Consider the following 27,685-nt stretch of genomic DNA (forward strand, 5'->3'; position numbering starts at 1 on the left):
TTATCTCTAAATGAGGAGCCCTCATGTACCATGTAGTGTTTGTTTTTTTTTCTCCTCTCTTGCATTCAGCTCACACACACACACACACACACACACACACACACACACACACACACACACACACACACACACACACACAAACACTCTCCTGGGACAGAGGGAGGAGGAGGAGGGGGCACAGACAGACGTGGTGATGCTATATGAACATGAGCACAGTATGGTGGATATCTGGGAGTAAAGAGCAGAATTAGGACCAAAAGCTGGAACGCACTGGAAGCGAAAAACCGAAAGAATCTGTCAGTCTGCAGCTGGTAGCGGATCGAAGCGTTAGCAGCACCTGTAACACGCTGATAGTATCTGTTAAATGTTCTCTCTCTACGGTCTGCTTCGGATATTTGGCAACAAGCTATAAAATTCGCTACACTACAGTAGATTATAGTGTTCATATTTTGTTTATATACCTAATTGTATGCTTTAACTTGCTGTTATACACATTATAGGGCGTTTTCTGAACCGCAGTCACATGTTGGCTTTCACTAACCTACTTCTCAACTCGATTAAAGATATACAGGACGTTTGTTTGTCTTTAAATAGGTCAAAGAATGCAGTGAAATCTCAGGGTGCAGCTTTGTTTGACTGAAATAAATACAGGTCCACTTGTGAATGTGGCGCTTCCAGTGCGTTTCTGCGATAAGCCTGACTGGACAGCCTAAATACAGTAGTTGAGTAGTAGAATAGGAAACTGACCACAGTCCAAACATAAACCAGCAGAATTAAACTTTTTTTCTCCCCACAAATATTTTTCCTTGTTTTTCTGAGAAAGCTAATTCTGGAAAATGTTCAAGCTGACTGTTAACATGTGACGTCTCACCACGTCACGCTTCGATTGCCTTAATTAAGAACAGCAAATCTATGGCCCAGCCATCTTTTCCTCACCTTAGGTGAGTGCTGGTCTCTAGTTTAAAAGCCTGTGCATCAGTAGAGTCTCCCACCTGTAAACACCTGGTCCCCCCCAGCGGGAGACCTCAGTCCTCGAACAGTGCATTCCCATTGCTATAAAAAGAGGCTTGTTGAGGAGCAGACCTCAGCTGCAGCGTCTCACGTGCTCTAGCACATACTCTGGGAAGTGCAGACTGCACACCTGCAGACCGTCCAGTTTGCAAGGCATCCTGGGATACTCGTCCTCCTTCCACTTGTTTTCGTCGGGGTCGAAGGTGAGGATGGAGTCACTGTAGTGGCCGTTGTAACACAGGCCGCCCAGCACCATGATCTGCCTGTCCAACACCGCCACCCCGTGGCCGCTGCGCCCGATGGGCATGGAGGCGAGGATGGTCCACTCGTCAGTGTCCGGGTCGTACACCTCGGTGGACGGGCAGCCCTGCGACTCGAAGGAAGCCCGCAGGATGACGCACACGCCTCCGAAGACGTACAGCTTCCCGTTGTGAGAGATCATCTTGTGGAAGCAACGGGCGTAGTTCATTTTGGATTTGTTCTCCCAGCAGCTGGCGTGTGTGCCGGGCAGCAGCGGGCCTCGGCCGGCGCGTGTCCTGTGTGCGTCTGACCCACCTGAGCTTCCTCCTCCTCCCCCTCCTCCCCCACCTCCTCCCCCACCTCCGGCCTCCCGCCCCGGATCGAACACGCACACCTGTTTGGAGGTGGAGGAGGAGGTGATGCCGCCGGTGATGTACAGTTTACCGTTGAGGACCGTTCCCTCGTGGCCGTACTTGTTTACAGGATACGGGTCCACGAACTCCCAGCGGTCCTCTGTGATGTCGTAGCGCTCTGTGGAGTAGAAGGTCTCGTCTCGCGTGCGGCCTGCTACGGCGTAAATGAACTTGCCGATGACGCCCACGGCAAACTCTGACCTGCACACCACACAAACACCATGAATATGCATCTGCGAATGAATAATTCATTCAAACATGTTGCCTTGAAATTAACACATCGTGCCACTGAAGCATAAAAAGAAGCAAGCGAGAAATCTGTGGCATCCAGGACTTCGGGCTGCTCTCACCTGGGCACAGACATGTCAGCCATGCGCAGCCAGGAGTTCTGCCGGGGGTCATAGCGGTAGACTTTGGAGGAGGCGTGAAACTCCCCGTCGGGCCCCAGCTCCTCTCCACCCAGCAGGAAGGCAAAGTTGTTCACGATGGCAAGGCAATCCGGTCGCAACGGAACCTGAGGTCCCTCCAGCTCCCACCACACCTGAGGGAGCAGAGACACCACAGCACAACACACAGGGCCTCAGTTCATGTGGACGGATTAGATGGAGGGACCGAAGATGTGCTGCATAAAGAGCGCTGAGAGATCCCAGAGTTTGGCTAATTATGCTTTTCTCTTTTATAGTTTGCTCGGAGGAACACAAACATGTTTATCTACAAAAAAAAACCTTTTCATTTTGGCAAAATGAGTCTTAAATGTTGTCTAAACACAGTTTAATTTAGATTTAAACCAGAAACTGTCTGATTGAAAAGGCCGACAGCTTGTGATACCTGACGTCTGTTGTCGTTACCAAAGAAAGTATTGATGTTAGAGACTCTGAGCTCTGATAGCAGAGGGTAGAAAACAACCCCCCCCTCTGGCAAGAGTAGAATCAGACTATTTTCTAAAATCTAAATCTGTTTTATCTCTGCCAGCTGTTTGCTCAGTAAGGTACCCCGGAGAGTGAGCATCTTAAAAAGGATGCCTGTGGTTTATACACATTCACTTCACCTCACTAATAACTATCAACTTGTATGCAACAACAATCAAAATCAATTAGTAGAGACTAGATCGCCACAACAGACACAGCAGGGCATTTTTAAATGGATCCCATCAGGTGTAACAGACCATTTCTGATCCTTTCAGCTCACTCGGTACAGAAGCTATTAAACATGGTGCATGCAGCCCAGAGTCACACGGTCAAACGGGGAGACACCTTTGGGCGCTGCAGCAGCAGGATCTTGCTGTTGACCATACTGTGACCGATCATTCCCCTGAAGACAGCGGTCTGCGGGCGGACGGAGCGGATACGGTTGGAGCGCGTCTCCACCAGAGGCTGCTGGTTGACATCATGGAAGTAGCTGAGCGCCTGGTCCACTTCCTGCCTCAGCTGTCGGGAGTAACGGTAAAACTCTGACGTCTTCACCTGTGACGAGGAAGAGGAGGACAGCGGTAAAACCGTGGACTCCTGTCAGCGGAGCTATTACCCTGAGCTGCATGCATCTGAGGAGAAAGCTGCACTCGCCTTCTCAAAGATGTTGGCAGGAGTCATGAGGCAGAAGCGGATGGACTGCACAATGGTGTCAGTGTGCCTCCAGCGCCGCCGGTCGTGCCGCAGCCACGCCTGGACAGCTTCATACAGCTCGATTTCTGGAAAGCGGCTCAGAGCGTCGCTGTTCAAGTACGCCTTGTTCAGGAGAAAGAGACACTGAATTTAGACAAAGCGGCTGAGCTGTGAATGCAAACAGAAAGAGGGTTTGCCTGCGTTTGTATTTGGAGCTCCAACGACAACCGGACCTGCAGTCTCTCCAGGCTGAGGTAGGACAGGAAGTCGGGTCGGCTCATGAGGGGGACAAAGTTGTCGAGTAGGAAGTTGTCGAGCTGCTCCTGGACGCCCTCCACGCCCACGCTGAAGTCCTCCAGGAGGCGCATGACCTCAGCGCAGTTCTCCAGACAGATCTTGGCCAGCAGGAAGGAGCAGCAGAACTCCACCGCCTCCGTCAGCTGGACGTACATGGCCGCCTGCCGGGACAGGAAGAGAGAGAGAGGAGGAGTGAATAAAATACCGTTTCTGGACATCTGAAGGACGTCAGGGGGCGTAGGGCACATTACCTGAAGGATCTCTTGGACGGTGGGCATGCTGAGCTCCAGTGAGCCGTAGTACATGAATCGGAGAATGTGGCCGAACCCAGCGGCTGTCAGCCCCTTCATGTGGATCTTGTCCTGGTCCCTCTCCCTCATGTCTGCTGTGAACATGACCCGGAAGTAGTCGCTCTGTGTGGCCAGAAGCGCCTTGTGGGCCTGCAGGAGGACGGATGGACACAAGTTTGCATTAAAAAAAGTGTTCTCTTCCACCCGGCACACCCACCCCTGCTCCTGGAACATTTACTGCACTGATGTCTGGCAGAAACGTTAACATTTTACACAAGATCTGCTCTGAAAATGTGTTACAGTAAGAATGTTGAGGATACAAACTCTGGAAAATATGTTTTGTGACATAAACTTCGAGAAAAAACTATGTCAGGTTGGTCGTAAAGTAACAAAACCACATTTAAGAAAGTGTTTTGCATTAAAGAGTCCTGCCGTGTGTGGACTTAAGAGAAGGATTCAAGGAACTTTATTTGTCCTACCGACACACGTTTACACATGGGGGGGTACGAAATTACGTAGAGGAGAAAAAAGAGCTTCACAGCTGGCTGGAGTTGTTTTTAGTCTTTTCCAGCTTCAAAGCAGCCAAGAGGATTTCCCTCCATCGCATAACAGATTTTATGAGCAGATCTGTGGCTGAACCGCCGGAGGTATCGATGCAGAGCTCCGTAACACTGCGCACTTAGAGCAGCATGCATTAGTGTGTGTCGTCAGCTTTATTTGAGTACCTGGAAGTGGTGCTCCTCTATCAACAGGGTGACATCCAACAGCAGACGCTCCTCATAAAGCGCCCGGAAGCCCGACGACACACTCCCATCGTGCACCTGGGACAGGTACACCTCCACATCTGCCCCCGACATAACACACCTGGAGGCATGAAGGAGAGCAAAGTGCAGCAGCAGGTGGAGGGTGGAGGCAGGCCGGGTAAATCACACATCTCTAAAGGTCTAAACACTGAGCTTGGCTACAGCTGTGGACTGTGAACATTACTATTAAAACATGACTTCAGCAGGCACAACACTACAAGTCTCCTCAAGGAAAACATTATGTGTGTGTGTGTGTGTGTGTGCTGCTGAAAACTGTAAGGGCATTCAATAGGACGTTCAGCATTAAAAGCTCAGCACTTCAGCTGCTGCATCCAACTGTTTCACAGCCAAACGTGTGCGTATGTGCACGAGCCACACTGAGGAAGCACTCTGCTCCACCGCAACACAGTGAGGTTTGTAAGACATAAACACAAAGAAGTCCCACATGTCGTTTTATCTCATTTCTTCAGCTACACGAATTACAAAAGAGAAGAAAAACACACACACACACACAAAACTTAGATTAAACAATCTATTTTCTGCACACAATAAAGAGGAGAAAACACCAACACACACACACACACACCATCTGCACACCTCCACAAACTCAGTCGCACATAAAGAACGAAAATGAAAAAAACACACACACACACACACACACACACACACAGCACACTCACCTCTGATTGGCCACGGGCATGTCAGAGGGGGTTGTCCGAGCCAATCAGAGGACAGTGCCCCTTGTGTCCAGTAGATGCTAACAATGTCCCTTTTCTGAGCGTCAATCACCTGGACGACAAAGCCAACACAACCGCCACATTAAAGCATGAACGTCTGCAGGAGCAAACTGCAATAAAACAAATTAAAAAAAAAAAAAAAACAGCCACACAAGGACTTCTGTGCTTGTGAAAAACCTTTACATTGCGGCCAAAAGTATGTGGACGCACAAAGGTTACACCCCTGTGTGGTAGCTGAACATCTCGTGTCCACTGTCCACATAATTTTGGCCTTATTGTGAGGAGAGTCTTCACTTGTCATACTTTAAAATATAATAATAAATAGTGTTAGCTGAGGAGGATTTATTACAGCTACGTGCTCAGTTTGTTCATCCAAATGAATGTAATGAAGTTAAAGGATAATTCCAGTTTAATCACCACTTGGGTCGTGTTTTTGTAGTTTTGTATATTATTTTTTTTTAATCAGTGATGACACCACTGTACTTTACTGAGACCTGAAAGGAGTCAAGAAACACAAGCAGACATGCTGGAGGAAACAAACCTTCAGTGAAAAGTAAAGTAAACTGTGAAATTATCACCCAAGTAAACGGTTTTCAGATCCACTTCCTTCCACACTGTGTTCACACAGTTGTCCTAAATAATACGGCTGAATGGAGCCGATGATTCTCTCAATTAATTCATCAGTTGTTCTGCCAATAAAATGTCAGAAACTTGTGAAAAGCATCCATCGCTCTTTCCTAAAGCCCAATGTGACGTCCTCAGATGTCTTGTTTTGTCCACAACCCAAAGAAATTCAAAAATTATTCACATTTGAGAAGCTGAAATCAGAGAATTTGGACTTTTTTTCCATGAAGAAAAATGACTGAAACCGATTAATCGACTATCAAAACATTGGGAATTAGTTTAATCGATTCATTCTTGCAGTTCTACTGTGTAATGAATGGGATCTTAAGTGTTATCTAGATCTCTGCCACTATTTTGGTCGGTAACATGCTTGCAAAACCAATCGGACCGACAGCAAAACTATGAAAAATAAGCTGGAGTAAAGTGGAATTATCCTTTAATTCAACAACAACAATCATTTAAGAGCATTTAAACTATTTCCAGCTGGTCATAACAAGGAGGTGAGAGCAGGTCATGAGAGGGGAGAGGAAGACGTTATGTGTAGGAGGGAACATGGAAACAAACACTATCTAAATAAAACACTCATCTCTTAATAACAGTGACCTTTTTATTTGTAGTTTACTGCTTAAGCTCCTTTTCTTTAGTGTCACTACTGAGAGTTTCCCAAAGAGCGAGGAAAGAGGGGGATGATGGGTAACATGGATGACGAGTTGACAGTGACATGTTTGCTCAGGTTTAGAGTGAAGAGTCGTACCTTTGGGAGCCCGGGCGAACAATCACAGGCTTTGACGGCTGAGCGCTAAGGGGCCGCTCGCATTTCCTGTGTTTATGTTTCCCTGGTTCTGACAGAGGAGACATGAAAAAGAGCCATAAGACGGCGGCGACGACGGCGGCGGAGGAGGAGGAGGAGGAGGAGGAGGAGCAGAAAGAACACCAACACCATCAAACGTTCGGGGCTCAAACTATGTCACTGAAGTGCTTTAATCCAGACTGTCAGGACACTTCATGTCAACACGCTTCACACACTAAGGCAGGTGTGCACCTCCAAACACATCCAAGGTGCTTTACTTTTGTTTATTTTCCAGTAGGGCTGCAAGTAATGATCGACAACCCAACATACAGTGTATGTAACCAGGTTTAATTCTTATTCTGTTAGTTTGTTTAACATAAGGTTAGTCCTTCATCTGCAGTCCCTCACCTGATGTTACAGTAGTAAATATAACACACCATTATTAAAATACAGTGCATGCAGCATCTTGTAAGTGAACACTGATAAAACTGGGGTGTCACATTAGCAGGTGTTGACATTAATGGTACCGCTGAGGGCTTTTATTCTCACTATGAAGTCAACGATGAATCGTATTACATGTACATGTTTTGTACAAAACTCAAACGATATTTAATTTACTATCACGTACGACAAAGAAAACGAGCAAAAACCCAAATTTGAGGAGCTGATAAAAGACTAGAACAATGAACTGATGACCAAAAGTGTTGCCAATAACATTATCTGTTGACTTATTAACTGCTTCATCCTAAGTTAGTTATAACAGCACATATCATCCAAAAGTTACACAAACATGATCAAGAAGAACAAATTAAGTTGTGAGCAGTAACCACAACTGCACAGCAATTATTAAAACTAGGATTATTATCTGTAAGCTGACAAATTATCTAAATCAACTAATCACTTGGGCTTTAATTCCCAGTGCTGCTCACAATAAACCTGTGGCTGTAGAAAGTTACTAACCACCACAGAGGTGAGGAGCAGGCTCACTTCACTGGCTCCTTAAATCCGTGTAAATCTCAGTGAAGTCTGGTGTCAGAGAGTCACCCTCTGGCTGACCTCACCTGTGTTGAAAACAACAACAGGTTGTCGGTGTGCTCACCTGGCAGCGAGCTTCACACCCTCACCAGCCAGCGGCTAAGCTCACCTGTAGCACCTGTGCGCCTCAGAGAGGAGCGATGAGTGCAGTCACTGTGCTCCTGTCAGGCACAACAACAGGGGGAGCAGGAGGCTAACGGCTAAGCTAATGCTAGCAGGGAAGGCGTTAAACTTTACAGCACACTGACACGAGAGGCTAGCATCTGTTAGCATCTCTGGTTTACATTACAGCAGTGGGAGCGTTAATGCTAAAACTAGAGCCCCAAAACAAAAGGCTCCGGCTGCACTCTCAACTCTGGTGTCCGAGGATGAAGGCGCTGCTGCTAGCTACTAAAATGATGCGGAAGTTCAGGAGTAAATATAATAGGTATTTTCACTCCGTAGCTCGCTGCCTAACCAGCCGCATTAGCTGTCACGATTCTCGGCTTGTGGTGACAGGAGCTACGGGGGGATCCGACACAGCTCCACCGGGGTAACAGCTTTAGCTTAGCCGCTAAAATCCAGCCGTCTCACCTCGGCGGTGCGAATCCCCACAACCCCTCTTGGACCAGGCAGCTCTGGCTCCTTCGGACATGAAGCGGCGGGTTCGATGCCGGGATCAGGAGAGCGGACGGCAGCGGTGCACTGCCATGTTATCGTCCGTCTGCCAGACGAGGAGACCCCCCACTCGGCTCCAAATTAAACGGGTAACAAACCACAGCGGTCCACAGGCTTTGCGGACGCCATTTTCTGCGCAGGCGTCACTTCCCTTTTGGGCGGAACTGAAGGGCGTTGTGCGGTGCAGCAAAGATCGTGAACACGGCCAAGATGAATCACTCCCCGCTGTGTTACATTCGATTCGTCCCGCTCAAAGACGATATATGAAGAACTGGAGTACAATTTGAGGTACTTTACTGACGGAGTACTTTACTACTGCACTTAAAAACTGAAAGACCCAGTGGAGGAAAGTTCTTCTGTTATTTATTTCAATATTTAAATTACGAACAGTAAGGTAGTCATCACATTTATGACAAAGAATTTACACAGAAAGGTCTCAGGTCTCAGGTCCACGTCTCAGGTCCACGTCTCAGGTCTCAGGTCAGTCCAGGTCTCGGGTCTCAGGTCCACGTCTCAGGTCAGTCCAGGTCTCGGGTCTCAGGTCCACGTCTCAGTTCTCAGGTCAGTCCAGGTCTCAGGTCCACGTCTCAGGTCTTAGGTCAGTCCAGGTCTCAGGTCTCAGGTCAGTCCAGGTCTCAGGTCCACGTCTCAGGTCTCAGGTCTCAGGTCTCAGGCCCACGTTTCAGGACTTAGGTCTCAGGTCACTCCACGTCTCAGGTCTCAGGTCCAGGTCTCAGGTCTTAGGTCAGTCCAGGTCTCAGGTCCACGTCTCAGGTCCAGGTCTCAGGTCTTAGGTCAGTCCAGGTCTCAGGTCCACGTCTCAGGTCTTAGGTCAGTCCAGGTCTCAGGTCCAGGTCTCAGGTCCAGGTGTTTCTAATTTGTCCAATTCTTTCATCCAGTTTTTCAAAACTAAACTAATGATTGTCAAACACAAACTGTTGAGAACTCTGAGTTTAAATTGTACAACCAGATTTTTGGGTCCTTCAAAGTCAAGAGCTGAATTTCTGAACCTTTAGAAAAGACTAGAATAACTCCCTGGTGGTCGTCCTCCTCCGCCAACCAATCAGCTTCCAGTTTCCATCCATGTTTGTCCAGACCGGAGTTCAGAGTCCCTGAATCAGAATCCGACCAAATGTGAAATATGGTCACGGTGAATAACGGACAGAAGTGTTTTTTCCAGCACATCATGGCGCCACAGTGAAGCCGACCTTTGAACTTTTGGATATAAAGTGTCATCACTTCATTATTTCACCCTGTCAGTCATTTGAGTGAAATACTGTCGTAATCAGTTCTGCAGTTATGACCAGAAACAAGTCACCTCTGACCACCACAGTCTCATCAGTGCACCCTGGAGTCCAAGTGGGCTTAAATCCCTCCACTGTGCCAAAGGATAGATTTTAAAATCCTGTTACTTGCTTACAAAGCAAACACATAACTGACTTCCTGATGAGGTCTGAGGCGTCCAGGCCCCTCAGGTCACCTGGTGCAGGTGAAGCAGCTCTTGGTCTCTCTGCTCCACCTGTGGGACGAGCTTCCTGAACACCTGAGCTCTGCTGGAACTGTCAGCGCATCTAAATCAGGCCTGAAAACATCACTGTGGCTTTATAATAACACAACTTCTAATGTGCAACTATCTATACACATGCTTTTATTGTCTTTTAATGCATCTCCTCTTTAGCTTCAACTGTTTATCTTGTGCTTTTATCAGCGTTTACGTGCAATTTAATGTTTCTGTGTCTTGTTTTTTTACTGTTTTCTGTCCCTGTGAAGCTCTCTGAGCTGCCTTGTGTCTGAAAGGTGCCCTACAAATAGCTTTGCCTCGCCTCCGGTCTTTTATTTAAGACTCATATCTGCAGTGCACTTGTGAACCTCATGAGGAAGCTCGTTGGTATTTCTACTAACTGCAGATGAGGGCCTGTTAAAGTGTGTTTTATTTTATGAGATATCCTGTTAACTCAGCCTAAATGCATCCATTTGGTTTCATTCCTCAAGTATCTAACATGCATTCATGTTTTTTCTGTAGAATGTGCATGAAAAGAAGCGGGAGAGTTTGTTTCTCTAACTTGTCTTGTTAAAAAGTGGGAAAAGGTTTGGGAAACACTGCTGTAGATGTCTCACAGGATTGTTTGGGAGAGTTTCTCACCCTGCACACTGTTGACCAACAGGACGTCCAAAGCAACGACTACCACATAAAAAGAAACACGAGGGGCGCAGGCGGCGTTGCTGTACAAGGAGAGGACATTTATTGTAGAATTTCCAACATCACAGATGTGTGTTACCAGATTGAGGTCGTCTTTTGACTGCTTCCAGTGATTCAGACACGGTGAAAACATACACTCACATGCATGTCACACACCTGTGCACACGCCTGCTCACCCTACACACTCAAACACGCGCACACTCACAGGCCGACAGCCGCACATACGTTCACAGTCTTGATACGTACAAAAATTGAAATACAAATACAAATAATACCACAATAAAAACATTGTATTTTTTTTTTTTAAGAAATTCTTATAGCTATGTTCTCTATTCTGTAGAAAGACAACTAAGCTTTGATAAGTGAACATTATTTTTTGTCTTTCTCTAAAATGATCAGTAAGATATCATCATCATAACGAAAATTCTTACAGGATATATATCTTTTAATCTATGGTTTCATCAAACTGACCCTGCCTCCTGACCTTTATTCACAGGGTGTTGATTAATGCTAACATCCTGCACATGTAAAAGGCTTCAGCCGGCCTCAAAGCGGCATTGCTTACACCTATCGCATCCCTTAAAATCAACGAAAAGAATATCAAGTAAAAGATGGACCACTTTCCTCTCCCGTAGTCTGATCACAATCCCACAAACATACAAAAAAAAAAAGAAAGAAAATGCGTCCTGCTCGCTCTTCAGAAGCTGCTCTGGGTACGAGCGTCAAACAAAACGCCTCAAATATAACTTTAATGGTAAATGTATAACTATCCAGTGTACAATCTTGACTTAATCCGCTCATGAGATAAAAGCCCAGATGTTAAGCTAAGTTAAAACTAGTCATTTAAACTCTCAGCGTTGTGATGAAAATGCTTTCAGGGCTCGTTGTTGAGACTCACCGTCAGACCGCCTTAAACTTACAGTTCATAACATGTGATGACAGGAAAAACATGTGTGTTACCATGCAAGATGCACAACTAAATGAACAGCGATGAACTACGGAGAGAAAAAGAGCAATCTTAACCCAAACCAAACTCTTCTTCTTCGTCTTCGTCAGAGAAAAAAAAACAAACAAACAAAGAACAGAACGGACAGATTTACAGAGGTGTGACAGAAAAAGTGAAACTGACTTTCTTCAGAGTTCTTACCTGCTTTGCGAAGTCTGTCCTTAACATCAAAGTGAGTATTTACACAGGTGCAGTGAACACAGAACAGCAGGGACAGAAAAAGGTGGAGAGAACAAAGGGCAGAACCTCCAGAAGTTGGCAACTACTCTACGCCAAGTTCTTCTTGTGAGAAATGATGTGAAGATTTTGTTATTGTGTTGCTGTTGCAGCAATAATACAATATCTACAACCTTCCTTCCTGTCCCCTATCTAGAAATATACCAGGACAAAGTAGCCACAGTAGCTGAGAACAACTGTGCAGCATCTTCATTGACAAGAGTCAAACGCCTCGTTTCCCAGCTGCTTGTTTGTAGGATTGTTCTCTCCGAATGGGGAACAGATGTAGAAGGTGTTTGAGCAGCAGCACTCAGAGCGAGTGTTCACACTGTGAGTCACAGCGGGTCCTTTCACTTCCCTCAGAAATACAGTCGGGATTCTGATGCAGCCTCTCCCTTCTGGTGTCATTTTGCTTCATGAGGGAAACAGGTGATGCTGTGTTCACGCTCCGAGCGGCAAAAAGTCATTTCAAACCGCCGCCGGGGACATGAAGCTACAGACTGACGGGCCACAAATCAAAGCTGAGCGGGCCACAACTTTTTCCAGTGCGTCAAGCGATCGCAGGCCTTTCTGGCGCTGCGCTAGCTAACGTTACATCCTGCAGTGCACGCTGGGATGCAACCAAGCCCCCAGGAAGTGCGGCAAACCGTGTAATTACAACAATGGCAGGCGTCACCTGATGCCAATGGCACCAATATGACTTTTTTCCACAGACTTACATTTTGACAGAGACTTCCTGTAGATCAGCAGATACATTTTATTTAGTCACAACCTGTGAAATCACCCTCAGATTTGATCCACTCGGTCCGATTACATTTGGGAAGTCTAGAAGAGCTGCAGGATTACATCCTTTTATCCCCTCTCAGATTAGCGGAGAGCTAACCAGGAAACTTTAACACCTGGGACGTCAAACTTTTTTGGCTTCATGCACCACTGAGCAACTTTCCTAGGAATTAATGGAGCCCCCCCCCAAACGCTCGATCTAGTTCTGGATGCAACGGGGCGGCAGCATCTATCAAAAGCAAACTCCAAATGACGTCCAGTCACTTTGCTGCAAGTAGCCTTTCCCCTTTTCAACCGAGAATGTAAATAACACTAAGTCATGTTTGGTAGATTTTAAATATCCGACATGAACGTGGTGAACAAGCTCCTGCCCATTCATGTGATGCAGAGCGGAGGGGATGATGCCACATGGCTGCCAAGCTCGCTACACCTTGACGGCAGCTTTTAAAAGTCTCATTATCTCATTCTGAGTGGTCTGTCATGCCAGAAGCCGCTTCCCAGAGAGACAAGCAAGAGAGAACCACGTCAACGAGCGGCCGAAAAACTCCTCATAGGAGTCAAAGTCACTGTCCACGCTTTGTAGCTTTGTAGCTTTGTAGCTCTGTAGCTTTGTCGCTCTGTCGCTCTGTCGCTCGTAGTGTGAACACAGCTTGACACCCTTGTGTTTTTGCTACAAGATGTTACTCTGGAAAACATCCATTGAGATTCGGTTGATCAGTCATCAATATCAGAAGTAGTTTAACAACGACAGGCACCATTATTTCAGTGGTTGGTTCAAGACTTCATATTGTGTTTTATATGAAGAGAACTTGATTGGATTTGGATATAAGAATATAAAGAATTAGATTTTTTTGGTTTTTTTCTGGCATATATTGTTAGATAGGTGCAAAATGCGCTTGAGATGTGAACTAAAAGGGTTAAAGAGGCATTTTTTATTTAATCTGAACTTTAACTTTACCGCAAAACAGTCTGCAGCTGTGTTTGTTGTCCAAACGCTCGTCCACAGAGAAAGATTTGGTTGGAGTTTATCGATTTCTCCACTTTGTTTTCGAAAAACGACGAATTTTTGTGGCCAAATAGCTCGTTTGCATATAACATCACGTCGCTGCACTGCCGTGACGCCAACTGGTTTGAGTCGATAATAGTTGCTCAAATCGATCAAACAGAAACAACAGTGAGCTTTTATCAAGAGCTGTTGTTCATTAGGTGGAAATAAAGGCAAGAAACATTTGGCTGTGAGCCTCCGTTTGAGGTGGGATAACGCCCATACGTGCAGAAACCACTTCGTCAAATTAACGTAATTTATGTTACTTCACTTATTTCCTTACTGTGTCTAATGATATCATCTAAACTAGCACAGCATGATGCCCGTGATGCCCTCCATCCCACGTCACCATAGTCACATGACTGCAAGCGACGAATCGGAGGGAGAAACTTTAGCCGGCTCAGCGTGGATGCACAGAGCTTCCTGCAAAGTGATTTTTGTTGAACGCAGAGTCAATTTCACACTGAGAGACTCGAGTTAAACGTCTCTCAAAAACTGTTGCATCCACAAGAGAAGCTCAAGTTCTTCTTCTAGTGCTGCGATCTTATCAAACGTCCGGGACGGCTGCATCACCGCAAATGACAAATCATACTCGCAGTGTGAACACCCTGTAGGAAATCATTAATGTGCTACACAGAGAACTTCTCTACAGCTCCCCATTCAATCACATGGGGAAGTCAAAGGCTACTCGGCATGATGTCAGTGTCCTTTAAAGTCCGGATCAAAGCTCTCAAGAACAACCATCAGCCCAATCAAAAGAGTCCACAAGAGGGGTGGAGGCGTCCACTGTCTGTACGTGGGGCCACCTTTGTGGCACCATCCACGTGGCCTGTAGCGCCCCCTATAGGTGGAGGGTGTCTACAGTATATGAGGGACACACTCCTGTGGTTTAACTCTTCCTCCAGATGCTCAATCGTCCGTTCAGCAGCTCGTTGTTTTCCTCCACAAACACACATTGCACACACACACACACACACACACACACACACACACACACACACACACTGTCCTCCTGTCATCCCTCCGTCCCTCTCTCCAGGCGTCGGGCGATGTTCAGGGTGAAGAAGAGGAGGGTTGTGGGTCGAAGGAGAAGCGTTACCAGTTCATCATGGAGCTTCTGTTGAGGGTCATGAAGAAGACTTGGCTGCTGCCTCCAGAACGCACAGAGGCGAAGAAGACCTGCCGGAGGAAGATGGACGGAGACGACAGCGTTAGCTAGTTAGAGGTTCATTTCAGTTCGATGATGCACTTTATTTATTCATGTGTAGCTCCTGATGTCAAGTCGCTTCAGGAGGTGACTTTCTGAACTGGAAGCACCGTCACAAACTCTAAAAATGCCATCCAAGTGTGAAACATTCATCTCCAAAACATCATTTTTATATTAAATATATCATCGAATGGAGCGTAATCATCTGGAGTTCTACTAAAAGCAGTAGGGGTGTCCCCAAGTCAAGACTTCTCTATAGCGAAACCTTCTAGACTGATCAATATCACCACAGGTAGGAGGAAAAATACCTATCTTTTGGGGTGAACTGTCCCTTTACCATGATCCTGATGGAGAACAAGATTATAAATCAAAATCAGAGGCACTGAGGGTCACATTCGGTCTCAGACTCGCCTTGTCGTTCCTCTCCGACAGGAACTTCAGTCGCTGAGCTCGCTTGTGCATGAAAACTCCGTCGAGGTGTCCCGTCTCCACGGAGCGGATCTCAATGGCCTTCTCTCCCCAGCCCATGATCTGGTTGGAGTGGATGTAGGCTGCAGGGACAGGAGAGGGTGCACACACACACACACACACACACACACACACGCACACACACACACACACACACAGAGGGGGATTGGACAGGAGAAGACTCAGCACCAGTCTCACACCCAAGCCAGTCACACATGGAGGCCTCCTCCTCCGGGAGATTATTGCAGCAGTTTCTGACTGATTCGAACGATCTGGACCTCTGAGCAGAGGCTCGGCGTCGGGAAAGCACGCTGCGTCTCCAGTGGTGTTTGATTTAAGCTAATTATCTAAGCAAAGTGCATGTGAGCCGCAGGGTCAGATCGAGTTCTGGCTGTTTCTGTAGCTGCGTCACCATGAAATCCTTCCAGAGGCTCAATAGTGGAACACTTTTAATCTGAAAGCGTCAGGTTATCAGAAAATCAGAAAACGGCGAGGCTGCTGGTGAAAGCAGGAAGACCAGGAACAGGTCGGAGGCACTTTTAAGAGTAGGGAACAGTGTGGAACTTTTAACAATGTGCTTCCTCTCTCAGCTGGACAACCACAAACGTTGAGCCAATTAGTTTAACACACTGAAACTGAAATAATGCCACCTTGTGGGGTCGGCAGAGAGAATCCAGCTCTGTCGGAGGCATAAAGGTCTTTTTCGCTTTTTCCTCCCTTCGCAATAGAGATCTATTGGGGATCGACCAGCAGCGTGTCCTCGTAGCGAGCGTGCAGAATCAGACAGTGCTGGTTTTCTGTTTCTGTTTTTGAGGCCCGGCTTGGCTGTGAGAAACTCTGGTCTGACAGTAAAAAAACACACAAACATGTTGAGAGGAGATGATGTCCACACACACACACACACACACACACACACAGAGAGCTCACACAGTAACCTCCAGAGCTTCAGGACACTGACGCAGCCGCTCAAACATTCAGGAGATCCCACACGGACAAAAACACACACAGGAGCTATGATACCGACTTGGATCATAAGATCCAAGATCCATCCTTGATGTGCTCGAGTTTCCTCTTCGTGCTGTTTGAGCGAGTGTGCTGCTAAATAATAGATATATTAGATGCACTGCACTTGATCTCACTTTTAGACTGCTGAACCTCACAGATATCTCGTTTGGCTGAGGCCGTTTTAGAGCTCGCGCAATCAAGGATGAAAGTAGGATGAGAAACTTCACAGTTAACAGAGCAGGAGGACAGAACGCAACACAGCCGACAAACAACACACAAGCATTTCCCCCAAACCGAAGAGAAAAACGCTGAAAGATAAACTGAATACAAGAGAGGAGTGTGTTGAGTGTGTGTGTGTGTCGTGGCGGGCTACAGGGGCAGAGGAGATGCTCTGCGGACGTGTTGGTGTCAGCTCATGCAGCAGATGGACGTTCAACACACGACAATAAAGAGATACGATCAGTTTTTGGGGGTTATTTTTCTGTCAAGTGATGAAAACACTGACAGTGAAACCGTCTCTGACTGATTATTATTCAGCTCGGCTCCATGCGAACACTCGTTAGAGAAGTCTGCATCCCTAACGAGCTGATCCTCATCACCATCGCACGCCCTCAGTTGCACTGAACTTTAATCCAATCATTTGCTTTCTGTGTGATCAATGTGCGTCTGCTGTGTCACGATGTGTGTTATCGATTCGCCTTGTTGGTGCTATGAAGCTGATTTCAGCTACACTGCCAAGTCCTCTGCATGTGTAAGTATTAAAGCTTCACATAAATATGTCAGCTGTTAAAAGATAAGTCCAGTATTTTAAACCTGGGACCTAATTTTACATATTTTACATTTGAAATGACTGAAAAAAGCTTTTGTGGTCATTGTGAATTTAGAGAAACACACTCTGCTCCTGCTGCTGTGTGACGACCAAGCACATTTAATAACTAATGTGTATGAACGGATTGTTTATAATGTTAAATTAGTCCGAGACGGATTTGTGTTCAGGTGTCTTTTTTTTAGACTCAGAATTGGAAAACTGGGTCTTATCTGATCTTAAAGATAAATATATTAAATAAAATGTTCATTCACCTGTATTGCTTCACAATATTGGCTCATACTTTAAGATCTGATCTTTCAAATTAGTATATTGATATTGGTGTTAGCCTAAAAAAAAAACCGATGTGAGCCTGTCTGAATGTGTTTTCTAATACACCACAGCCATTCAAATCAATCAATCAAGTGATATCGGTGTTTGAGAGCGTGTTAGTATGAAGCAACAGCGCCAACAGCTCCACACGGATGAATTTAAGCCGCCATGTTTTCATCACTTGACCTGATGAAGATGAACAGTCTGTTCAACGTCCCAAAAATCTGTTGTATTCCTTCAGAGGATAACTTAAACTGATTTTTAAAGCCGGGCCCTATTTTTTTTTTGTTGCATGTTTTGGGTTCGAAATGACGGGTAAGAAGTTTTGGGATTGGTCCAGTAGATCGCCTCCGCTTTGGCTGCAATGTCAACTCAAACCAACAAAGTAGCTCTCTTGAAACACACCAGACTCCATTCATAAAAACAGTGATTTTACCTTGCTGGTCTTCTGCTGCCTCATTCGATTAGTTATCCAACACAATATTAGTTATTAGTTAATACTGTGCTGAATGAAGTCATTTCGAACTCAAAATTTGTAAAAATGGCGCCCGAGTTTAAAAATACATCCTGTTAATGAAACCGGTGAGACCACAGTCTTGGCTTCTAGTTTAAAGGTGCAACTGAAAGCAAAAGGCAGGAGGAGAGAGAGGAGTGTTGCTTTGAACGGAGGAGGTGTGGAAGATAACGGTGAGGGTGAAAGATGATCTGCTGAGACCACTTATAGAGGTCAGAGGTCAGGGGTTTTAGGGAGAAGCGAGCTGATTGGTTGACGTACCGACGGAGGTGGGCATCTCGCCCCACTGCAGCACCACGTCTTTGGTGATGCGTCCGTAGGTGTTGACGTAGACGCCCTCGTCCTCGTAGCACAGCAGCATCTCCATGCCGTCCGTCTTGGGCAGAACCACGATGGCGTGCGGGGTCACCTGACCCTGAATCTGCCGGGGCGACACACGGGAGGGGGGGTTTGAGGTGGTGGGGGCAGGAGATTAGGAGCTGCCATGAGCCTACAGGGGGTCTGGACTCCCCCCGCCCTCCCCCCCTCTAACCCCCCTCCCGCCCTGAGAGAGAAGAAACTGCTGCAACAATTGAGTCTCCCGCTCCTCAGCCTCGCAATCGCCGTGGAAACAGACACGAGCACGGCGTGATTCGTGGCTGCCGAGAGACGCGTGAGGCGGTTGCCGTGGTTACCGCCTCCCTCTCCCCGTCCATCTCTTACTGTAACCAGACCAGGGTTAGAGGAGGACGCTGACTCATTCACTCACTTATTAGCTCAACAGTTCCTTCCTTCAATCAATCATTCATCCATTCATCAACACACCTGCTCACTCGTTCAGTCACTCACTCATTCCTTGGATGAATAAATTAGTGAATTAATGAGTTCATTCATTTGTTGAATCATTGACTGACTGGCTTTATTCATTCAATCACTCCTTTATTCATTCATCTCCTCATTAACTCACTCACTCGTTCAATCCTTCATCCAGTCCTCGTCTTCCTCATTTACCCATTCACGTATCAGTTCATGAACTTAATCGCTGATTCATTTGTTCTTGTTTGCTCAGTCACACGTTCGTCACTTCATGTTCTCACTCGCTCATTTATCAAATGTAAACATGCAATCAAATGTGAGTAATGTTAAAAAAGTGAAATGTTATAATGATGTCTAACGTAGCAGGACGTCACACACACACACTCAGACTAACATGTGAGGGGATGTAGATGTCGTAGGGGTTTCCGGAGTCGACATCGATGACGTGGAAGCCGACACTGGAGCCGTAGATGACCTTTAACCTCTGTCCCTCCTCCACAGTCAGGTCAACCAGCTGGGGGCGATGCTGCAGGTCAGTGAACGACTGAAAAAGACGGAGGAGGTTCATTAAACACCTGAGGTAGAATTAACAAAGGAAGATCTACAGGGAGGAGATACGTGGTTGACACAAAAATCACAATCTATTTATTTCTAACTGTCTATAAATGATTACACAAACACTTTTACTAGTTAAAGTATATCAGAAATACGTACATTAAAGGGTAACTTCTGTATTTTCAAACCTTGGTGTCTAAATGTCTCCCTACAGAGATATCACTCTCTTCAAAGCCACCAGACTCCATTGACAAAAACAGGAGTTTTACCTCACAGAACACAGGAGATTGCTGATCTGCTGCTGCATCTATTGGTTAGTTTGCTTGTTTTATTGTGTGACTTTGGTCTTTATAAAGTGTTACTCCTGACCCAACACAACATTTCTTCAACACACAATAACAGACAAACTAACCAATCAGGGGAGCAGTAGACCACCAGCTCCTGTGTTCTGTGAGATAAAATTCCTCGTTTTGTGAATGGAGTCTGGTGTGTGTGCAGAGAGCGATATAACAGCTGTTTGTGGTTAAACCAAAAGGATCTTCCAGGTCTCTCTCTGTAGGGATCCTTTCCATGATGCTGTCACACACTTAGAATAACACTCTGAGCCTGTCAGTGGATCAAACAAGCTCTTTTAGGGGAACTTTTTAGTTTATAGCCATTGTAGTTCCTGGCCGAGGTGATCCACTGGACCGATTCCAAAGGTTTTTGTACCTACTAGTCAATTCAAACCCGAAATATATAAAAATAGGACCCAGATTTTAAAATAATATTGTTATCCTTTAAGTATCAAAAGGTCAAGTACTTTGTATGGACTAAGAATGTCCCCCCGCTTTTTGTCCATTATTTTCTTTAAGTATTTTTGCAGAATCAAGTATCATTTTTCTTGATCTGTATTTGAATTAATCAATTTACACGTTTTTAAGTCTTATCTGCTATTTGTTTTTCCTTCCCAGGTAAAAGAAATTCAGTATCTGTAAATGCAGAATGAATGAATAAAATCATCTTCATTCTTCTCATCCGCCTCCGTCCTGTTAGCTCGTATGTTCTCGAAAACAAAGCAGCCTTTTATACACTTTTAAACACTTCAAGCACATCCCACCACATCATACCTTGAAGGCCATAAACTTGTGGTAAGGTTTGGGTGCCCAGGCGTAGATCTCCACTGCATTCTTCAGAGCAATCACCAAAAATTTAATCCTCTCGTACTTCACTGCAGGAGGAGAGCAGAAAACAGTCAGAAACGCAGAACCAGTACATTATTATAGTAAACAAAAGTGCAGTAAAAAAGCACATGAGTGTTGTTATGTAAACTTTAAATCCAGTAATAAAGAATATAACCAAAATTACTTTTTGTTTAAGCAGAAACAGCTGTTACATCTTTCTTTTCAAAGCCACCAGACTCCACTGACAAAAAGAGTAATTTTACCTTGCAGAACACAGGAGCTGCCGGTCTACCATTGCCTCGATCTGTTAGTTTGTTTGTGTTATTGTGTGTCACGCAAGTATCATGTTCGATTTGAGTTTCATGATTGAGACACCAAAATAAATACAATGAGAAATACAAAGTAACTGATCAAGGCAGCGGACGACCATCAGCCCCCGTGTTCTGTGAAGTTAAATTAGTGTTTTTTTCAATGGAATCTGGTGTGTGTGCAGAGAGCGACATAACGGCTGTTTGTGGTTAGTACACTTGTGGTAAGCACTGTTAGTGGACCTGCGCACTTTTAACCTTTAATACCCAATAAAACTATTAGTCCCCAAATTGGAGGTGAGTCCCCATAATGTGTTTCGTACCGACTTTGTAGTGCACGCAGCCCTCCAGCTCCCCAACAGTGATCCAGCCCTGTTTCTTTTCCACTTCGGGGTCGTTGTGTAATATCCTGTTCCTCAGCCAGGACAGGTAGTAAACACGCAGCTTGTTCTTCTTCCCTGGTTAGAAAAACAACAGCCAAAACAATTCAGAGAAATATTATTCTCCTTACAAGCAAATCAACTTTACACATCACCAGCATCCTTGATATTCAAATCTGATCCGAGAGTGTCTTATTTGTGGAGGCAGCAATACAAAAAGAAAGAAAGTCTACTTGTACTCCAAATCAATGGGGACCACTTGAAAATTAGAGAGACATCTGTAACCAAGGGAAACGCAGAGGACCAAACAACAAAGTAGGCTGAAATGATGTGATAAACAAACACAGCGGAGGAAAACTGAGGGTTGGAGCATTCAACAGTGAATCCTCCAGTGAAAGCTAAAGGCCAGGTTGTCTAGAAAAGAGCATAGATGGTGGGAGACATGATAATTGTGTAAATACGGGGATACTGGTGTTTGCTGCACTGGTTTGTTTACATGAACAGTGACAGAAGAGAAGTTCAAACCCCAGCTCCTATCACAGGACTGCTGAGATAAAATGTCCTCACAGAACCTACAAATCATTTGAACATCAAACTTGTAGGCAAAGTTAAAAAAAAAAATTGTAGATGTAAACACAGAAAATCTGGGCTCTAATTTTACAAATAGTTTTCTTTAGAAAGGACTTGTAGGTAAAAACATTGTTGGAATTGGTCCAGTAGATCAACTTCCGGTCCAGTAGGATCCCTACAGAGAGAGACCTGGAAGATCCTTTAGGTTTATCCACAAACAGCCATTATATCGCTCTCTGCACACACACCAGACTACATTGAGAAAAACAGTGATTTTTCCCTCACAGAACACACAAGTTGTTGGTCTACTGCTGCCTTGATGGGTTCATTTGTTTGTGTTATTGTGTGTTTGGATCCAAACTAACCCATTAAAAGTCTCACAGAAGTCACATAATAATGCAAAAAACTAACCAATCAAGGCAGCGGTACACCAACAACTCCCATGTTCTGCCACGTAAAATCACAGTTTTTTTCAATGGAGTCTGGTGGCTTTGAAGGGAGCGATATAATGGCTGGTTCAGGCGATCTACTGGAACAGTTAGAAAACTGTTTGTACAAAGGGGGCCAGTTTTAAAATACTTGAGTACTTGAGAGTTAAATTTGATCCATTAATCAAATTTAACAATCACCACCCCCCCCCGCTTGCTGAGGCAGACTAACCTGAGATGGTGACCAGGACGTTGAGTCCCTCCAGGACGTCCATCTGTTGGAAGCGCCGTCGATTGATCAGATTGTAAACTTTGCCTTGTCCGCTTCGATCCAGCAGCATCAGGCCGTTCTCCGTCCCCACCAGCAGATTCACTCCTGCACAAACACACCAATGTCCGTCTCTTTCCTGCCTGTGTGATTTCACCATCAATATAATATTTGCTGTGAAGGTGTCTGAGTGACCGTCTCACCCCAGAGAGCCGCACAGAGGATCTCCGAGTTGAAGCGCTTCTTGTATTTGCGGATCTCGGGGGTGTCGCTGTGCGGCCGGATGTTGGTCGGGTTGACGTTGACCACGGAGATCTTCCTGGCCTCGTTGAGCCTCGCCTGCTCTTGCTCTTGCTTCAGCATCTCGTCAGCAAACAGCGCTGCAGCACGACGTAGAGAAACGGCACCTCAATCTCACCGTGCAACATACTGTTTCATTAGGGATGGCCTCATTTCTAACTGTGATTTAGTTCTTAGTTCTTTATTTGTGCACATAATAAAATACAAAAACGTGTTTGAAGCTCTTTAGCAAGTAAATTACAAAGAGGAAGAACAAAGTCTAAGAATACATTATTGACCTGAGCTTTAAAATCTGAACAGAACTGCTGGGATAGTGTGAAACACAACTCTGTTGTTTTATTAATAATAACAAAAGGAACTTGTTTAAAAGTGGACAAAAGAGAAGTGTGAAAGATCTTTGTAATCTGTTCATCTAAGAAAACTTAGTTAAAAGGGAACAGAATTAATTTTTAAAACACTAATCATGCTTGTTGCTTGTTATTTTCTTTTGTTCCGTAAAAAGTGAATTAACTTTCTTTTAAATCAACAATTTTTGTGATCAAATCAGAGAGATAAACCTCACCTCGTGCAGCAGAGTGCTGTTTTCTCTCTAAAGACAGCTCGGGTTCAACATGAGACACTTTCCAACCAGCAGGTGGCGCCACGTTCAGAGAGGAAAACGTACCTGAGGCAGAGATGTTGTCATCGTCGTCCGTCGGCGAGGTCCCGTACACCCGCGGATCAACGAACGGAGTGAAGGAAGCCTTGGAGCCTCCGCCGCTTCCCATCCCGTACTGCACATCACAGAAAAACACAGAGCTTACATTCAGTCACGTGTTCGTCTGATGGTTTGCTTGTTTTGGGGAAACTGAATAAAGGAAACACTGACTGCTCAGTGGAGGCTGTACAGATCTACAAGAGTCTCATGAAAATAATTAGAGGCCTCAACCCGACTCAGGATGGACGCTGTCACTTTAAATCTGGATTATTTGAAGTAGGGTTGTGTTCAGTACTTATTCAAAGTCAAAGTGTTAATGAATGAATTCAGTTTGGAGAAGCAGGCACGAGTCCAGAGACGAGGCAGAAAAATGGATTTAACCCACCTGAAGTCAGTTTAAGTCTACACTATATTTAGAAGCAGCGACCAGCAACTCCTGCTGCTCCGTGAGCTAAAATTGCCGTTTTTGTCAATGGAGTCTGGTGGCTTTGATGAGAGCAGAGAGAAAACAGCCTCAGTTCCCTGTCAGAAACACAAACAGTATCTCACTCTCTCTTTCTGCTCTGACCACAGCTGCCAGACTCCATTGACAAAAACAGTCATTTTAGCTCACAGGACGCGGGAGTTGCTGGTCACTCATCCTCTGCAGGGTAAACGATGAAAATGGTCAGAAAGGGCTGAAAATACTCTAAATATGGCGTAGACTATTTTTTAGGAGGCTGAAGTCCGTTTTCCTCTTAGCGTGCCGACCGCCATCTACTGTAGGTAACACACTGACTGTGGATAAGCTCTCAACACAACCCCACCTCAGAAATCTGAACTGTCCCTTTAACCCTCAGTGTTTCCTGTATTTTGTCAGCTGCCTGTATCGTGTGCTCGGGGTGGAGGACGCTTTCTGGATCAGAAGCTGGAAAAACTGAGAGAGGGAGGGAGAGAAGAGAAGGATCAAACAGGTGGAGCAGGAAAACACTGGAGCCGAAGCAGTCGAAGAGGTTTAAATAGAAAAAGGACAGGAAATTAAAGGTGCCACATGTTGTTTTTATTTTATTTAGCTTTGAATCTCATTTCCTTTAAACCCTCTGACGCTCTGTGACGCAAAGAAGTAGAAAGAAGATGAAGCTGAGTAGAGCAGCAAGTGGATAATTGAAATAAAACTTCTTTTTTTGTTGTTTTACATCATTTTAAACAGAATAATTTGGGTTTTTCGTCCAACTAAATGATTCGGTAACGTGAGACTGCTCGTTATGTTTCATGTTTTGCTGAATGCATACTTGCTTAATCAAAATATTCTAAATGTTTCCACATTTCCACATTTTTTGCCACCACATTATGGACGGGAATTGTAGACTGTTTGCTAAAAGAGTAATGGAGAAGGAGCTCACTTCTGAAATTAAAGGTTGTAAATTCAAGCTTATTCTCAAAACGCGTTCACACACTAATTGTCAGTATGAAGGAAACACTGATTCATCTATTAGTCGCTATTTAACTATTAGCCACAGGCACTACAATACATGTAGCACAGTGTCTTCTTTTTGTCCATATGCTGCAATTACTGCTCCAACTTCAACCTCAAAACCTGCTAAATATGCGGTTAGATTTTACAAACCAGCTGACTTAAAGGATCACTCCAGTATTTTCAAACCTGGGCCCTATTTTAGTTTTTATTTTTTTACATGTTTTGGGTTCGAAATGACTGGTGGGAACAAAATTGGTCCAGTAAATCATCTCAGCCAGCTGCTGTTAAACAGGCTGCAATGTAGCAACCGGAAACAGCCGTTATATATCGCTCTCTGCACACACACACCAGACTCCATTCACAAAAATAGCAATTTAACCTCACAGAACAAGTGAGTTGCTAGTTTACTGCTCCCCTGATTGGTTCGTTTGTTTGTGCTATTGTGTGTTACAGAAACATTGTGTTGGGTCAGAAGTCACACTTTAAAAAGACAAAATCACACAACAAAACAAGCAAACTAACCAATCGAGGCAGCGGTAGACCAGCAAGTCCCTGTGTTCTGTGACGTAAAACTACTGTTTCTGTCAATGGAGTCTGGCGGCTTGGTGGTGTTTGTGTTATTGTGTGACTTTGGTGTTTTAAACGGTTATTTCAGATCCAACACATTATTTGTGTAACACACAATCGGATGCAGTTGCCCTCAAGGATTATGTTGTAATCAATGCAGCTAATGGCTGAGGCACCAGTTCCAATATTAGCTACCAGTCATTTAAAGCCAAAACATGTAAAAACAGGGCCCAGGTTTAAAGTTACTGAAGCAACTTCAAGTTTACTGGTGTTTGTTTGGTGGCTGCTGGTAATTTCCCACCCTGATGGAGGACCGTGGTGACAGGTGTGCGGGCAGGTTGTGACGGGGTGAACAGGGTTAACAGGTGACAGGGTGCTGGTCGCTCGGGATCAGGTGTGGGGGTTTCAGGGGCCGACAGTTGGGTGCCGCTCCACCTACTTGGGCCCCAGAGGCGTCGCCAGGGGAGACCAGGGGGGAGGTGCTTTGCTGCACCAAATCAGGGAGATTGGCGTTGCCAGGAAACAGATTAGTGTTGCCAGGGAAACCATTGCTGGCGGTAGAGCTCCGCCTCCGTTCCCTATGTTTCTGGAAAAGAGAGAAAGGGATGGCGACTGTGCAACGAAGCTGTGACTGGCAGATCAGGTGATGGAGGGAGGAAGCTGAACCCTGGATTTTCAGAAGGGGGACGTGTGGGCGCTGAACATGGACGGATGTTGTGTCTCTGTTTCACACAGTATTATGTACACACACACACACACACACACACTAAAAGGCTGCTTAGACCAACAGACCCTGCAGGCCAACAGGGATGCTTTCATCTTTTGGATTAAAGCTGCCTAAAGTTTTATTCAGTGTTTCATGTTTGGGTGGAAGAGCTTCACATACAAAGAGCAACATTCAACATATAGGATGATGATAATAATGTGTGTTTTTTTTTTAAAGATTTTAGAAGGATACACTGGTCCAGTAGATCACCTCCGCTAGCAGCCGAGAAAAATGCTGCAATGGCTGTAAATTTATCCTTAGAGGCAACTGCACCAGATACAGCCAATAAAAGAGCTTGTTTGATCCACTGCAGCCGTTATATCGCTCTCTGCACACACACCAGACTCCATTCACAAAAACAGCATTTTTGCCCGTATAGAACATGTTTGTAGTCTGTTGTTCTTCAAAGCGAACAACAGTTGCTAGTCTAGTTGCTGTGACTTTGGTGTTTCAAAACTGGACTTCTGCACTAGCACTTAAGAACACCAAAGTCACACAATAACACAAACAAACTAAATGATCGTGGCAGTAATTGACCAACAACTCCTGTGTTCTGTGAAGTAAAATTACTGTTTTTGTCAATGGAGTCTGGTGGTTTTGAGGAGAGAGATAGAACGGCTCTTTGTGGTTAAACCAAAAGGGATCTATCTCTGTAGGGATCCTTTCCATAATGTTAAACACTTAGTATAACAATCGGTGGCTGCTCGTTTCTCGGTCGCCAGCTGAGGAAATCAACTGGACAAATTCCAAAACCTTTTGAACCTAACAGTCATTTCGAACCGAAAATATGTAAAATAAAAAATAGAGCCCATGTTTGAAAACACCAAAGTTCCCCTTTGGGCAAAAATGTTAAAAATCTTCTGGTTCCTTAATATTTCTTAATCTTTAACTACAGTTACCTAAATATGTTTTGGGTTTTTGATTGCTTGTCAGACAAAATTCGATATTCAAGAAATTCGAATATATGAACTTGGGCTTGGGGAAACTGTGGCGTAATTATTTTCTGACATTTCAGACTATTTAATCAATTAATAATTGAAATAATCATTAGCTGCAGTGATCTACAGTAACCAATTAACTGGAAAGTAAACCAAATGTATTTAATCACAATCTTTTACTTAACAAAACTTCTCAAAGTAAGAAAATGTCATGTACTGATGTTTGACATTATATTATAGTTATATGTATCGTTATCAAGATAAAAGTGAAGATTTATCAATATATACACAGATTTTAGACCACACCATCAGCCTGGGCTAAAGCTGAGTGGCTAATTGTGAGTTTATTTCTAAAAATATCTGAGGAATGTGTGTGTGAACCCTGATACACACAACATGTGTGTGTTCTTCACA

General features: G+C 44.9%; 2 protein-coding genes across 2 annotated transcripts in view; both read right to left on the reverse strand.

Annotated features, from left to right (window-relative positions):
- Positions 1–631: 631 nt before the first annotated feature.
- On the reverse strand, positions 632–8,611 carry klhl15 (kelch-like family member 15). The gene is made up of 9 exons (XM_070852927.1): positions 8,415–8,611; positions 6,771–6,858; positions 4,578–4,716; positions 3,814–4,002; positions 3,499–3,723; positions 3,227–3,388; positions 2,918–3,127; positions 2,015–2,205; positions 632–1,865 (listed from the first exon to the last, which is right to left on the reverse strand). Exons 1-9 carry the CDS (start codon positions 8,473–8,475, stop codon positions 1,085–1,087), a joined length of 2,046 nt encoding a protein of 681 aa, XP_070709028.1. The 5' UTR covers positions 8,476–8,611; the 3' UTR covers positions 632–1,084.
- Positions 8,612–14,481: 5,870 nt separating this feature from the next.
- tnikb (TRAF2 and NCK interacting kinase b) overlaps positions 14,482–27,685 on the reverse strand; it is a 54,020-nt gene continuing 40,816 nt past the window's right edge. Inside the window, exons 25-34 of the mRNA XM_070852977.1 lie at positions 26,007–26,153; positions 23,512–23,620; positions 22,751–22,927; positions 22,512–22,655; positions 21,225–21,359; positions 20,540–20,640; positions 19,270–19,419; positions 18,342–18,501; positions 15,367–15,506; positions 14,482–14,927 (exon numbers count right to left, since the gene is read on the reverse strand). Coding sequence (XP_070709078.1) covers positions 14,844–14,927; positions 15,367–15,506; positions 18,342–18,501; positions 19,270–19,419; positions 20,540–20,640; positions 21,225–21,359; positions 22,512–22,655; positions 22,751–22,927; positions 23,512–23,620; positions 26,007–26,153 — 1,347 coding nt within the window. The 3' untranslated portion in view covers positions 14,482–14,843. The remainder of the gene's footprint in view (positions 14,928–15,366; positions 15,507–18,341; positions 18,502–19,269; positions 19,420–20,539; positions 20,641–21,224; positions 21,360–22,511; positions 22,656–22,750; positions 22,928–23,511; positions 23,621–26,006; positions 26,154–27,685) is intronic.

This window comes from Pempheris klunzingeri, chromosome 21, assembly GCF_042242105.1.
Source record: "Pempheris klunzingeri isolate RE-2024b chromosome 21, fPemKlu1.hap1, whole genome shotgun sequence".
NCBI classification, from domain to species: domain Eukaryota; kingdom Metazoa; phylum Chordata; class Actinopteri; order Acropomatiformes; family Pempheridae; genus Pempheris; species Pempheris klunzingeri.